Source organism: Chlorocebus sabaeus, chromosome 26, assembly GCF_047675955.1.
Source record: "Chlorocebus sabaeus isolate Y175 chromosome 26, mChlSab1.0.hap1, whole genome shotgun sequence".
Lineage (NCBI taxonomy): Eukaryota > Metazoa > Chordata > Mammalia > Primates > Cercopithecidae > Chlorocebus > Chlorocebus sabaeus.
Window position 1 is genome coordinate 18,875,427 of NC_132929.1, and position 16,290 is coordinate 18,891,716.

At 38.6% G+C, this 16,290-nt stretch overlaps 1 protein-coding gene across 2 annotated transcripts in view; it reads right to left on the minus strand.

Annotated features, from left to right (window-relative positions):
• UBR1 (ubiquitin protein ligase E3 component n-recognin 1) overlaps window positions 1-16,290 on the minus strand; it is a 156,341-nt gene that overhangs the window by 52,674 nt on the left and 87,377 nt on the right. For both annotated transcript variants that reach the window (XM_038009892.2, XM_008016874.3), the window contains 5 exons: window positions 15,071-15,252; window positions 9,019-9,224; window positions 7,032-7,125; window positions 5,751-5,900; window positions 997-1,094 (listed from right to left, as the gene is read on the minus strand). In XM_038009892.2, the coding sequence (XP_037865820.2) occupies window positions 997-1,094; window positions 5,751-5,900; window positions 7,032-7,125; window positions 9,019-9,224; window positions 15,071-15,252 (730 nt within the window). The remainder of the gene's footprint in view (window positions 1-996; window positions 1,095-5,750; window positions 5,901-7,031; window positions 7,126-9,018; window positions 9,225-15,070; window positions 15,253-16,290) is intronic.

Consider the following 16,290-nt stretch of genomic DNA (forward strand, 5'->3'; position numbering starts at 1 on the left):
TCTAACTATGAACTGCCCATGTGAGGGAACTAGGTTGCCCACTCCTTATGAGAATCTAATGACTGACATTCTGTCACTGTCTCCCATGACTCCCAGATGGGACCATCTAGTTGCAGGAAAACAAGCTTAGGGCTCCCACTGATTCTACATTATGGTGACTTATATGATTATTTCATTATATATGACAATGTAATAATAATAGAAATAAAATGCACAATAAATGTAAGGCACTTGAATCATCCCAAAACCATACCCCTCATCCGTGGAAAAATTGTCTTCCACAAAACCAGTCCCTGCTGCCAAAAAGGTTGGGGACCATTGGCCTAAACAAAAGACAACTTTTCCTCACTGTATTTTAAAAATTCCCATTTTTATCCTTTTAAGCACGTCTCCATTAATAGCCATACCTGTCTCACAACTGTAAAGAATATGTAAATAAGATGACAGTTTTAAAATGTTTTCATTATTACAAACATTACTAACCACATATTAATAGTATAAGTAATAGTAATGGCTAACATGTAGCACTTACTAGGTACCATGGACTATTCTACTTTACATATAATAACTCTACTAATCTTTCAACCAATAAAATAGGTACTATTATAATATTATTATCCCCAATTTGCAAATAAGAAGTTGAGGCACACAGAGCTTAAGTAACTTGCCCAAGATCACATAGTCAGTAAGTGGATCTTAGTGATTTAGATGAATCTTGGATCGAAGATTTAAATTTAAGCAGTCCGACAGCTTGGAATAATCAGATAGATGGACTTGATAGTTTAATCACTGTCTGTATTGTCTCCTAGTATGAAAAGCGATTAAATTTAATAAAGCAATTTAAGCCAAACTTACTCTTAGCTTCAAAAACTTCTATTTCCTGATATTCAAGAAATTTGTACTTGCAAACCATATTTTAGCACATTAATTATTTAAAAAAAATAAAGATTCTGACATCATCTTCACATAGTTAATATAAAATAAATGTAAGCAAACCTTTAGCATGTCTTATATTATAACCTGATATTCTGGCCAGAACAGTCTGTATCCATTGTGCCAGGGTCAAAAGTTGAGCAAGAGCATCTGCATTCTCACTGAAAAATGATATTTAAAAATTATTACAACCATGGGTACAAAGTCAAATGGAAAAGCTGAATTTGTATTATTACCTTGGATAAATTTTCATATAAAAAAGTTAAGTTCCTCCAGATTCATTTCCTAGGTCACAGAAACATGTCTAAAAATGTAGCTTTTTGGAAGGGGAAGAAAATTTTAAACTTACAAGAAATAAGTCACCACCCACATGCCAATCACCCACAGGTAGTAAATGTCAGTAAATGGAATCACCATTCTAGTTGCTCCAGTCAAAAACTAGGTGTTGTCATTGATTTCTCTGATTCCCTCACACCCCACATTCTGATCTGTTAATTAACCTTGCAGGTTTTATCTTTTAAATATATCCCAAGTTGATCACTCCTACTTACCTCTTACTACTACCCCCTAATCCAAGTCATGTCAGCCCTCACTTGGATTAAATAGACTCCTAAGTGTTCTTCCTGCTTCTACTCTTGTGTTTCATTGTAAGTATAAATTCTTCATACAGCAGCTAGAAGAATTTTCTAAAATTGTAAATAAGATTATACAACTTCTAATCTTTGCTCATAATCCTTTTTATGATCTGGTCTTTACTTGCTCCATTCCATGCTGCCTTCTTGCTGTGCCTCAAACATGATGATGGGGTTCCAAACTTGAGCCTTTGCTTTTTTTTTTTTTTTTTTTTGAGATGGAGTCTCGCTCTCTCACCAGGTTGGAGTGCAGTGGCACGATCTTGGCTCACTGCAACCTCCGCCTCCTGGGTTCAAGCGATTCTCCTGCCTCAGACTCCTGAGTTGCTGGGATTACAGGCGCCTGCCACCACGCCCAGCTAATTTTTGTATTTTTAGTAGAGACTGGGTTTCGCCACGTTGACCAGGCTGGTCTCGATCTCTTGACTTCATGATCCGCCCGCCCTGGCCTCCCAAAGTGCTGGGATTATAGGTGTGAGCCACCACCCAGCCAAGCCTTTGCTCTTGATACAGCCTGTGCTTAGAATTTTCTTCTCCCAGAGAAAAGCAGGGATTATTCCTCACTTTATTCAGGTCTCTGTTCAAATGTCACCATCTCAGAGAAGAGCTCCCTGATAACTCTGTCTATAAATAGCCTCATGCCCCAGTCTGTCTTCAGCCCTTTAACCTACTGCTTTAGCTTTCTCATAGTATTTCCCACTACTCAACATTTTGCCTTATTTTTTTATTGCCAGTCTCTCCTTCTTAAAATAGACATAAGGAAAGGGACTTCAGACAGACTGTTATTAAGAACAAAGAAGGGCTGGGCGCAGTGGCAGCTCAGGCCTGTAGTCCACACTTTGAGAGGCTGAGGTGAGTGGGTCACTTGAGCCCAGGAATTAGAGACCAGCCTGGGAAATGTAGTGAAACTCTGTCTCTACAAAAAATAAAAAAATTAATGGGGTATGGGCGGCACATGCCTGTGGTCCCAGCTACTCGGGAGGCTGAGGTGGAAGGATCATCTGAGCCCAAGAAGGTTGAGGCTGCAATGAGCTGAGTGAGATCACACCACTGTACTCCAGCACACAGTGAGATCCTATCTAAAAAAAAACCCAAAAAACCAAGAAGGACCAGAAACAGTGTTATTAAAAAGACTATAAAATAGGAATCTTTTTATTGAAATAATAGTCTTGAGCAAAGGTAAAATATACAATGAACTGTGCCAAAATTTACGTATCTGGGCACAAATTTGACCTAAGAAATTTTTTTTGTTCTCAAAAAATGGAAATATACTATGACTGGTTATAACCAATTTTCTTTACAGACACCAGTTCATTAGTTTTAATTTTTTTGGTAAGTTTATATTATAAATTTTTAATCAAAATCTTAGTTTTGACAGTTTTTATATGCTTTTATCTTTACTATCTTAGATTATATTCATGCTGATTTTCTAAAATCCAAAAAAGGCAAATATAATCAATTAATGGGTAAATTGAAGTATCTAATAAAACTGCTATGTATAATCATGTATTTCAGATCCTGAGTAACAGAATTGTTACTATAAATTAAAAGTGTGCCAGAGTTCTAAGAGAACTGGTTTTAAGGATCAGTTTTCTGAATTTAGAAAGAATTGCTCTGAAGCATCTGATCCTTAAAGACATCAAGGAAACAAGTAGCTAAATATTCTGTTAGAGAACAATTTACATAGTTTAATAATCCTATTTGGGGGAGCCACTGTGCAAAAAAGGCTTGTACAAGAAGTTGGAAAGTCACTTTATTATGATTTCCTTTATCTTTGTCTTCTGCTGTACAGTTAGGTAAGGCTTTGGAGTCAGGAGTCAGGTCTGGGTTTGAATCTTAGATCTGTCTTAGGACAAATAAAAACTATCCATAGTCTCCAATTCCTTTAAATGGAAATAATAGTACCTACTTCACTAGACTACTGTGAGAATTAAATAAGATAATAAGATAATGCAGCATTTGCTTTGCAGAATGCCTAAAATATATTAATTACTCAAATCAAGGATAATTCTTTCTCATGTTACCAAATATGTTGAAGAAGACAATTTCAATTTAGGTTTATCAATGACATGGAATAGTAGAGATCAGAACAACTCTTTATTTATTTATTTATTTATTTATTTATTTATTTTTATTTATTTATTTTTGACAGTGTCGCTCTGTCGCCCAGGATGGAGTGCAAAGGCATGGTATCGGCTCACTGCAACCTCCGCCTCCCGGGTTCAAGCAATTCTCATGTCTCAGCCTCCCGAGTAGCTGGGATTACACGCATGTGCCACCACGCCAGGTTAATTTTTGTATTTTTAGTAGAGACGGAGTTTTGCCATATTGGCCAGGCTGGTCTCAAACTCCTGATCTCAGGTGATCTGCCTGCCTCAGCCTCTCAAAGTGCTGGGATTACAGGTGTGAGGCACTGTGCCCAGCCAAGGTTAGAGCAATTCTTTTTTTTTTTTTTTTTGAGACAGAGTCTCGCATTGTCACCCAGGCTGTAATGCAATGGCTAGATCTCGGCTCACTATAACCGCAGCCTCCCAGGTTCAAGCGATTCTCCTTGGCTCAGCCTCCCAAGTAGCTGGGATTATAGGCACCCACTACCACACCCAACTAATTTTTTTGTATTTTAGTAGAGACGGGTTTTACTATGTTGGCCAGGCTGGGCTCAAACTCCCGACCTCGTGATTCGCCCACCTTGGCCTCCCAAAGTGCTGGGATTACAGGTATGCGAGCCACCACGTCCCGCCGGAGCAACTCTTTATATTGACCCTTCTTGCCAAACCTATCACCTTTGAACTTTTATGGGGACATAAAGGTATTTTTATCAACAAAACAATTTTCTGTAACAGAATTTAGGTTTCTCATTATAAATCATTGCATTTTAAAGCAACTGAAATAATATAAATATTATAGTACTGTCATCCTCATGTAGAACAGTGAGAATACAGAAATATATAATTAAATTTCCAAGTTGTCATACAAAAACTAATAATTTGCTGTTAAATTCCATTTACAGATCAGAATATAAAAATTTAAAAACTCAGAATATAAAATATATAAAATATATCAGAATATAAAAATTTAAAAGAGATATATATAAAATGATACATATATTATATATATAAAATGAATCTAGTGTTTTTGTTTAATTTTTTCAGTTAACATTTGTCCACATCTCTAGAGCTATAGCATTTGGATCTTCAGAAAAATGAAATTAAAAATAATACAAAGATCATTCGAGCTATCAGACTCCAACTGGCAACTCTAATGATGGCAAAGGGCCATATGAAAGGAATGAATTTTTTTTGCATCTTTTCTCCTTTTGTGAGTGCTAAGGCAGAGTTCAGAGTTTTATTGCTTTAATGGCTGCTGGAAAATATAACCACAATATATAGATTCGAGTAAATAAACATTATAGTTCTCTGAGAGTCCAAAAAAATTAGGCGTTTGATCACATTTTAAAAGTATAACACAAGATATAAAATGAAAAAGTATTAATTCCTTTGAAGAATAAAAAACAGTTATCTAACAAAAACAGGCACAAATTAAAGAACTAAAGACAACTTTCTATTTGTTTTTGAGACAGGGTCTCGCTCTGTCACTCAGGCTGGAGTGCAGTGGCGCAATCTCGGCTCACTGGAGCTTCAATCTCCTGGGCTCTAGTGATTCTGCCACCTCAGCCCGCTCAAGTAACTGGGTCTACAGGCATGTGCCACCACGCCTCGCTAACTTATTATTATTATTTTTTGTAGAGATGGGGTTTTACCGTGTTACCCAGGCTGGTCTCGAACCCCTGAGCTCTGGCAATCTACCCACCTCGGTCTCCCAAAATGCAGGGATCACAGGTCACTGCACCTGGCCAACTTTTTAAAAATTAACCACACTTTGGGAGGCCGAGACGGGCGGATCACGAGGTCAGGAGATCGAGACCATCCTGGCTAACACAGTGAAACCCCGTCTCTACTAAAAACACAAAAAAAAAAACTAGCCGGGCGAGGTGGCGGGCGCCTGTAGTCCCCGCTACTCGGGAGGCTGAGGCAGGAGAATGGCGTGAACCCGGGAGGCGGAGCTTGCAGTGAGCCGAGATTGCGCCACTGCACTCCAGCCCGGGCGACAGAGCAAGACTCCGTCTCAAAAAAAAAAAAAAAAAGAAAAAGAAAAAAAAAAAATTAACCAAAACATAAAATATACCTGTTTATCTTTTGAGGTTGCAAAGGAATAATGGGGATCACAGTATTGCACAGAGATTTGCAAAGAGGGCAAAGATATTCTCCACTTTCCAAGTCAAAAAGGTCAACATGAATGCGCTGCTGAGAGCTCAGCTGTACAGCTTCAAAATATCTGCAAAATTACAAAGACACAGGCCCATTTAGAACTACACATGCATCTCTATATGTGTATCTCTACTTGCTCTAATCCAAGTTTTAAAAATCTAGAATTTTTGCCTCAATAAACATCTTTAGAACATACATGCAAAAACACACAAGTTGTAATCATAGAAGAAACAGGTTGCCTATTATTTTGGGAATAAACTGGAAAATATATCAGAGCAGATATAAATTTAAAATAAGTTTATTGAATCATAACTCATCTCTTGCCTCAAAAGCATGGTGATACAGCATTAGAAACTTTCCTCAGTTTCTAATGATGAACTGAAGTAGTGAGGGCTATCTTGGAAAAATTATATATTGTAATCTAATGCCAAATGGGTAAACTCTACACAAAAGATTTCTCAGGAATTACATTTTTGAATTTTTGTATTTTCCAGAGATAGAATGAGAACTTCTTGTCCTATTCATCCTATTCGATTTCAAAGGTACTTTTCACAGCAGTATGTTTTGAGGGAAATTAGATTTTTATAAAGATTACTTATTTATTATTTATTTGTTGTACTTATTAATTTTTTTTGAGACTACGTTTTGCTCTTGTCTCCCAGGCTGGAGTGCAATGGTGCAATCTCAGCTCACTGGAACCTCCACCTCCCGGGTTCAAGCGATTTTCCTGCCTCAGCCTCTTGACTAGCTGGGATTACAGACATGTGCCACCACACTCAGCTAATTTTTGTATTTTTAGTAGAGACAGGGTTTTACCACGTTGGCCAGGCTGGTCTCAAACTCCTGACCTCAGGTGATCCTCCCACCTCGGCCTCCCAAAGTGCTAAGATTACAGATGTGAGCCACCACACCCAGCCAATCATTACTTTTTTTACATGAATACTGATGAAGAGCAACTGATTAGTTTATGGAGAGCAAGCACAAAGGAACAGTGAAAATTTAACATTGGTAACTTTACACACCACTTTCCAACTTTGATAATAATTATTCATGCAAACAGAATTAGTAATTAAAACTGTTTCAGTCATTCAAATAAGAAGAAAGGAAAGAAGACATGAGAAAACATGCCTTTTTGTGGCCTTGAGTGAACTTCAATGTTCCTAGTCTCTTTCAAGAACATGTCAGAAGGACAACTTACTTCTGCCAGCACACTGCATGCATTACATGACCACAGCTTCCTGTGTAAGTTCCATATGCCAAGTCTGGATCCATGAAAAGTGGGTCTAGGGTTTCTGGTACAAGATATAAAAAGGAGGGAAAAAGAGAGACAGGTTATCAGGTCTAAAGTCTAATCACAAACTGTCTTAGGAATGTCCAAGCAAAGTGTCACAATATCATAATAGGAGGATATATAGTAACAAAAAAAGTAATAGTAACAAAAGAGAAAAGCATAAAGCTAACCTGTCAGATATGATTCTAAACTTAGTATGGATTAATAACTCTATCTTTGATTTACTTTTTAACCTTGAATATTGGGTTTAATCTGCATTATCTTGGTTATTTAAGTGATTTTCTATGTTTCCAATATAATTTACTTCTTAAATTTTAATAGTAATTTGATAAATAATAATTTTAAGGGATACTTAGGGGAATTACAACCTCATTTATAAAAGCACAGATGGCAGGACGCGGTGGCTCACGCCTGTAATCCCAGCTCTCAGGGAGGCAGAGGCGGGAGGATAGCTTGAGCCCAGGAGTTCGAGACCTGCCTGGGTAATATAGCGAGACCCTGTTCTCCACAAAAAGGAAAAAAAAAAAAAAAAAAAAAAAAAGACAAAAAAAAAAAAAGCACAGATGGAGGATTTCAAATTCTGGTTTCATCACTTATAACTCATGGCCATGGGTAAGTTGCTTAACCTCTCTGTGCCTCAGGTCCTTCATCTATAAAATGGAACCAATAGTGATAACTAACTCATAGGGCTGTTGTGAAGATAAAGTAAATACACATAAAGCACTTAACAAGTGCCTGGAAATGTTAAGTTTTCAATAAATGCTAGTCTTTATTATCACTATTATTCTAAGGCGCTTTTTTTGTTTGTCTGTTTTGAGATAGGGTCTCACCCTGTTGTGGACCACAGGCTCATGCAACTATGCCTGGCTAATATGTTTGTAGAGATGAGGTTTCGCCATGTTGCCTAGGCTGGTCTCAAACTCCTGAGCTCCAGTGATCCACCCACACCGGCCTCCCAAAGCGCTGGGATTACAGGCGTGGGTCTCAAACTCCTGAGCTCAAGTGATCCGCCCACACCGGCCTCCCAAAGTGCTGGGATTACAGGCGTGAGCCACCATGTCTGGCCTATTCCAAGGGTATTTTAAAATAATAATGATGCGGCCGGGCGCGGTGGCTCAAGCCTGTAATCCCAGCACTTTGGGAGGCCGAGACGGGTGGATCACAAGGTCAGGAGATCGAGACCATCCTGGCTAACCCGGTGAAACCACGTCTCTACTAAAAAATACAAAAAACTAGCCAGGCGATGTGGCGGGCGCCTGTAGTCCCAGCTACTCGGGAGGCTGAGGCAGGAGAATGGCGTGAACCCGGGAGGCGGAGCTTGCAGTGAGCTGAGATCCGGCCACTGCACTCCAGCCTGGGCGACAGAGCCAGACTCTGTCTCAAAAAAAAAAAAAAAAAAAAAAATAATAATGATGCTAAAACAGCTAACTCCTGATGTAACAAGTGTAATAATTTATCTAATTAGCATTATTGCCAAAAAAATGTTTAACTGATTCTAATCTGGAGGCAACTTAACAATCAAATAAATTCAGAATGTGATACATTATACAAAACAAGTGGCCTGAATTCTTCAAAAAAACTACTATCATAAAAAAAGGAGGGACTAATGTAGATTAAAATAGAGTAAAGGAAATATAACCAAAGCAACACATGAAATGTGTTTGGATCCTGAGTGAAAAAAAAAAGTCTAGCAATTGAAGACATCTTGAGAACTGTTGGAGAAAAACTGATTTTATATTAGATGATATTCCTGGATTATTATTACTTTCTTAAATATGATAACGGTATAGTAGATATATAACCTTACTTCCAAATGTCTTGCAAATATTATTTTCTTTAATTACACAGGCATGAAAAGAAATGCACAAAAGGATATTTATTAAAGAATACATACCTCCTGAGAGTTCTATGGGTTTTCCCCTGTGCTGAGTTAAGGCAGTAGATTTCTGGACACAGGCAGATAATACCATGGCATTATTTTCTATTTTCACCTCTTGTTCTTCTTGGCAAAGGATGCATGTCAGCACCTCCTTTTCAGTAACAGATGGACCCCGTTTAGGACCCAAAGCAATTCTAGAATAGTCACTGACTGCTGGGGTGCTACCAAAAGAAATGACCAGAAATGAGGACACATGTTTTGGTCACTAGTCTTCATATTTTGGTAGATTTTAAGTAACTATAGGCAAGAAATATAAGAAAGATAATAAAAATAAAAATGATATTTAGCAATATTAAGTTAAAAGCTTCCCCCTTCCTTTGTGGCTTTTATCAGTTATTTGCTTATTACAAAATACAAGTGTTGCTAAGTGCAAAAAAACAGATGATAAAATGGAATGTATATTATAATTTTATTTAATTTACTATACCAATAAGCTGGATTATTTTTTTTTCTGGATATAAAAGTAATACAGGGTTATTGAATAAATTTTGGGATATCTGTAATAGTATAAATGTTATATTCCCACAAACTAGAGATACCCACTAGTAACCTTGTACATTTCCTTCTAGTCTGCTTTCTATTTATAATATACTTCTTCATATAAATAAGATCACATTACACAGATTTGCATCCTGCTCTATTCACTTATAGTTTCTTACATCATTAAAACTTCTTCAGAAACATTTTTAAATGGATGCACAGCTCTTACTACATGTGCCATAATAGTTTTATCCATTCCCTGTCATTAAGCATTTAGGTTTCTATTCTATTTTAGTAGCTATTCAAACTAAAAAACTTACCCCTTAATGATTCAGCAATTCTTAGAATCTACTCTTACTGACTGGGCAAAACTCAGGATCTACTGATGTGTACAATATTTAAATAATGGCAAATATTTACAACATGCTGATTGTGAAGCTAGGCACTGTTTCAACTACTTTACCTGTTTACTCAATCCTTAAAATAATCCTATGAGGTAGGTATTATTATTACATCTAGAGCAGCTGCTGCAAAGATGTCTGCTGCAGGAGTGGAGGCGTGGCTGGGGCAATGTGCTCCATGGAGCCCTTGGGTTGGGAACAGGAGGGAGCCCACCCCTTCCGAGTTTGCGGGGCAAGAGCCCCGCACTCCTGGGCACAGCTGCAGCTGCCCAGCTCAGAAGTGCCTGTTCTGAGCCTCTCCCCACTCCCAACACCCGTTCTCATTTTGGAGCAAAGTTGTGAAGCCCATAAAAACCCCAGACTCAGCCAGATTCACATGGGGACTACCAGTTGCAGGAAGGAGCTACCCAATTCAAGTCTCCTGACTCACTGGGATGACCTGCCTGTGGAAAGGCAATACCCATTTTGGATCTCCTCTCCACTGAGTGCTGGACACTCGCTGGGATGACCTGCCTGCAGAAAGAGCTACCCACTTCGGGTCCCTAGAGAGCTGTTCTGTTGCTTAATAAAGCTCTCCACCTTGCTCACCCTCCAGTTGTCCATGTACCTCATTCTTCCTGGAGGCAGGACAAGAACTCAGGAACCACCAAATGGCAGGACTGAAAGAGCTAGTAACACAAACAGGGCTGAAACGCCCACATCTACCGCTTGCCATATTGCAGGTGACAAGGAGAGATAAGTTGTGGTCCTTCAGGGAGCCCAGACCTAGGGGCTCCCTGAGCCATGGCTGTGACACTCTCTTTGGGGCTTCACAGTCTCTGGCATCTCTGAGCTTCCAGGTGCTACCACATTCCCCTTGTCCAGACACGAGTCCCCACAGCAGAAGCTGCTGGTGCATATGATCCAGGTGCAGGCTTGCACAAAGCTGGCCCCTTTCCCAGTGCCGAGAGCTGCCTGCCCGTGCACAGTGGCTGGACGCTGCAGGTGCCCGCTCATGCACCCTTGGTCACTCCACACCTGGCTCACCCTTGGCAGGCATGGGATCCAGGCTGGTAGTGTGAGCCAAGTGCAGCCTGCCGGGTCAAGTAGGCAGGATGAGCCCAGAGAGACTGAGCAAAATTCTGGCAAAGGTGCCACTGGCCACAGAGGTTTCTGGCTGGAAAAGCAACACCCTAAGGATCCTGTGACACTCCACTTTTCAGATGAAGAAACTGAGGCCTAATGACAATAAGAGACTCACCCAATGACTCATTAATAGTATGTAGCAGAGCCAGGATTTAATCCAGGTAATCTAGGCTCACAGTCTATCCTCTGAACTACTCTGCAATATTGTCTCTGTGCAAGAAGCTCCCTGAACTATGGTATATCACTGAACAATAAATAAATATTCATCATCATTATAAATGAACTTACCTAACAGAAAATACTCTGCAGCTTTTTGTTTTGTTTTTTGTTTGAGACAGAGTCTTGCACTGTTGCCAGGCTGGAGTGCAGTGGCGCGATCTCAGCTCATTGCAACCTATGCCTCCCAGGTTCAAGTGATTCTCCTTGCCTCGGCCTCCCAAGTAGCTGGGATTACAGGCGTCTGCCACCATGCCCAGCTAATTTTTTTGTATTTTTAGTACAGACGGAGTTTCACTATGTTGGCCAGGTTGGTCTCAAATTCCTGACCGTGTGATCTGCCTGCCTTGGCCTCCCAAAGTGCTGGGATTACAGGCGTAAGTCACCGCACCCGGCCTACTCTGCAGTTTTTAAAAGGTGGTAATTATGTGGTACCACCTCCTAGGAGGCATCTAGCAATAAATTATGAAAGGTTTACTTATTGATTGTCACAAGGTACTACTGGGCACAGATGCAGTCCCACAATTCACAGGACAGTACTGTATGAAAAAAAAAAGCTGCGTAAATGCCAAGACTGAAAAATGCTGAGCTCGTTCTGTATATAAGAACATATATAGATTTCCAAGACGTAATACAGAGTGAAAATGGGAAGTTGTAGAGTGATATGTACATAATACTATTAATGTAAATAAAACCAAAGGCTGAAAGACATGCTATAATTTCTGTGGCTACATATATTTGTATTAATAACATAGGAAAAATTCTGGCAGATACACATAAAACTTATAACCAGAGAACCTTTAAGGAGCAGAAAGAAGTCCAGGATTTGGGCCGGTGCTCAAATGGAACTTTAGCTTTATCTCTGACATTCAGCTGTCAAGAGGAAAATTATTAATGTACCTATGTAATTTGGCCAGGCACAATAGCTCACGCCTGTAAGTCCAGCACTCTGGGAGGCTGAGGTGGGAAGATCATTTGAGGCCAGGAGTTCGAGACCAGCCTGGCCAACATTGTGAAACCCCATCTCTCTAAAAATACAACAACAACAACAACAACAACAAAATTAGCCAGGTGTGGTGGCAGGCCCCTGTAATCCCAGCTACTCAGGAGGTGGAGGCAGGAGAATCGCTTGAACCCAGGAGGCGGAGGTTGCAGTGAGCCGAGATCAAACCACTGTACTCCAGTCTAGGCGACAAAGCAAGATTCCATCTCGTGTGTGTGTGTAAAACTATGTAATTAAAATTTTGGCTGGGTGTGGTGATATACGTCTGTAGTCCCAGCTACTCAGGAGGGTAAGGCAGGAAGATCACTTGAGCCCAGGAGTTTGAGGCTGTAGTGCATCATAATTATCCCTGTGAAGAGCCACTGCATTCTAGCCTGGGCAACACAGTGAGACCCCATCTCTTAAAAAAAAAGGGGGGGGGGTTTAAAAAAATATGAGAGAATATATTTGAGACTTTGGGATAGGAAAAGCTTTCTTAAACAAAATATTAATACAAAAAGTTAAAACTCTAAAAGACTGATAAATTTGTCTTTATCAACACTGCACACTTCTCTATGGCTAAATCCCATAATTAAGGTTAAAGAAACAGGGACAAAATATGGGAAACATATGTAACAAAGTTAAGTATTGATTTTAAGAGTTATATAAGTCAATAAGACAAGAGCAAAGCACCCAATAGAGATGAGCAAATAATAATAATAGGCAATTCCCAGAAGATAAAATGTAAAAAGTCAGTGAATAATCATATGAGAAGATGCTCTACCTAGTACTAACTAGCAACTGGGGAAATTCAGCCAGATTGGCACAAATCTGTAATTTTAATAATATCACGTGTTTTCAAGTACTGAAAATAAGTATTGGTGAGAACAAAGTCAATTGGGCACCTGTATACACTATCAGGAGCAGAAACTGGTAAAACCACTCTGGATGGAAATGTGGCCATATCTATAAAAATTTTAACTCAGCCCTTTCCCTTACTGGACTCCTTGACTAAGTACTTGCAGAGTTGCACAAGGAGACACATACAAAAAGGTTCCCATGAACTGTAACAAGGAAAAATTAGAAGCAACCTAAATGTCTAAAGTCAGACAAATAAACTACTATATAACCACATCAGAGACCACTATGCAGCAGTTATAAACAATGATGTAGAATCTACACTATAGAATGATATGTACTGATATCCAAAGATTCCTAAGACATTGAAACAGCAAGCTGCAGACAAAATGTATGGTTAAAAAAGAAAAACCACTAGAAAACACGAAACAAGCCTCACTATTTCTTCATGTACTCATGTTCATAAATGCATAGAAAGAGGTCTAAGAACAGTGGTAATTTGTAATCATGGTTACGTGTGGATAAAGATCAGTAATGCAAAGATGGTCAAAGGGGGACTTCCTGCATTATTTAAATTGTTTTCAATAAGAACACATTAAAAAATCACATGTCCAATCAATCAGGCAATAAAAATAAATAATGAAAGCATTAAGGCCATAAATGAACTCTGAGTACACCTTTACTTACACCTTCTTATTTTATTGTCAATAGTTTCTTTTTCACTATTTCTAAATAGTATGTTGTTAATACACAATATCTAGAGATGGGACTTTGGCTTGTCATTTAAAATTTCCAGTTTTAGTACAATATAGTCAGCCAAGGAAAGCATAACTTCATATCTTTTTATTTTTAATCACTAATATAATCATTATTCTTTATGGTCCTTGTTAGCTTACTCAGCTTCAAGACTAAAGATACAGATCAGATAGGATGTAATGTGCCTACTATTATTCCAAAAGCGCAATTTTCTGAAAGTATCCACAACATTTTTTTTTTTTGAGACAGAGTCTCGCTCTGTTGCCCAAGCTGGAGTGCAGTGGCATAATCTCTGCTCCCTACAACCTCTGGCTCCCAAGTTCAGGCGATTCTCGTGCCTCAGCCTCCCGAGTAGCTGGGACTCAATGCATGCATAGCCACAACCAGCTAATTTTTGTATTTTCAGTAGAGATGTGGTTTTGCCTGTTGGCCAGGCTGGTTTCGAACTCCTGACCTCAGGTGATCCACCTGCCTCGGCCTCCCAAAGTGTTGGGATTACAGGCGTTAGCCACCGCTCACAGCCCACAACACATATTGTTTTAAACAGCAGTGAAAGCTTGTCTTAAAAAAGGGCCAAAGCGGGTACTTCCAGTATTTTAAATTTCTTGGAATGCTTTTCAAAGTAACATTATTATGTGTCCTCCCTTTTCTCACTGTATATAGCCTACAAAGCACAGCTCAGAAAATTAACCAATTTCTCTAAGAGCATACCACAGTCAGAACTCAGAAAACCAGATTTACTGATTCCAATTCCAAGGTGCTATCCATACCTGTAGTTCTAGGCAATGTCCTTCTTCTCTTTAAGAAAAAAAGAAAAACTCGTATAAGCCACCTTTTTCAGGCAAAGAATTTGTTTCCAGTATGTAATAGCTGCAGTCATTTTTATTAGAAATAATAATGTGAAGTAAGTGAACTGATGTGTAAATGTGTACCTAAAAGTGCTAATGCATACAAAATAATGGGTTTTTGTGCATAAAGGTCCCTAACATAACTTTACTGCACACTCAATGCATTTATCAGTATAAAATTATATTCAATAAGTACCTTAAGAGTCTTCACTCTGACCTTTCTAGAATGAAAATAGTTGAATTTCTCTTGCCACAAAACACATTTTAGAAAAGCATAAAGTGACTATTTAACTTTTCCTCCAAAAATTGAGTTGGTAATTTTTGGGTTTGCTTTATTTTACCTCTCTTCCTCCATAATGGAGTCTTCTTTCCCAGGCATTTCTGTTGTATTGTCATACATGAGTTTATGAGTTTCAATGAAGTTTTTCTGTAAGGCAGACATCTGAGCCATGATCTTCTGGCGATGTAGCCTAGCAGCTTCAGCTTTTCTTTTTCGTTCTGCTTTTTCTTTATCATGAGTAATCTGGGTATTAAGAAATGACAAATTTAGGTCAGATCCACTGTTAAAAATTTATATACGCTGTTTGGATGGCAAAATTCCTTAGAATAAGATTCTGAAACCCTGATTACCCCTTACATCCTGGATTCAGTTTAATGTTTCAAAATTAGCATTACAGGCTGCATGACATCACACAACTAATTATTCCTTTAGTTATTTAAATAATTTGCTGTAAAAAGCTAAGAACCTTAAATATCCAATTAACTGCCTTTTATACTCAGTGCAGGTATATTAAGGAATAAAATTGGATAAAACAAAATTTCAAAATCATTTGTCAATCACTTAATCACTGACAATTTAAACAATCTTGATTTCTAACAGTTACTTCTAAATGCACTGTTAAAAATGAGAACTTTAACAACTTTTTTAACTTTAACAATATTACTGAGATACATTTGGTGCATTTTAAATTTTTACTCAAATTTACATCCAGTGTGTTTTACTTTTAGGAAGAACACGTAATAACCACAAATAGTATTATTCTAATAATATAAATATTAGAATCATCAAAACCTGATTCACTGTATTATAGAAATAACACAAATATTATTGCATTTCATTGAATCTAAGATGTACCACTCTTATATTTCTCTACAAAATGCTGTTGATGAAAGTCATTTATTGTGAGACATATCCCAATTTACGTCACTAAAATATATTAAAAGCTAATAAAATATGGTATTTCAGTTTTTTGTTTTTGAGATGGAAACTTGCTCTGTCACCCAGGCTGGAATGCAGTAGCGTGACCTTGGCTCACTGCAACCTCTGCCTCCTAGGTTCAAGTGATTTTCGTGCCTCAGCCTCCTGAGCAGCTGGGACTACATGAGTATGCCACCACATTGAGCTAATTTTTGTATTTTTACTAGAGACAGGGTTTTGTCATATTGGCCAGGCTGGTCTTGAACTCCTGACCTCAAGGGATCTACCCACCTCTGCCTCCCAAAGAGCTGGGATTACAGGAGTGAGCCACACATGCTCAGCCAAAATATGGTATTTCTAATA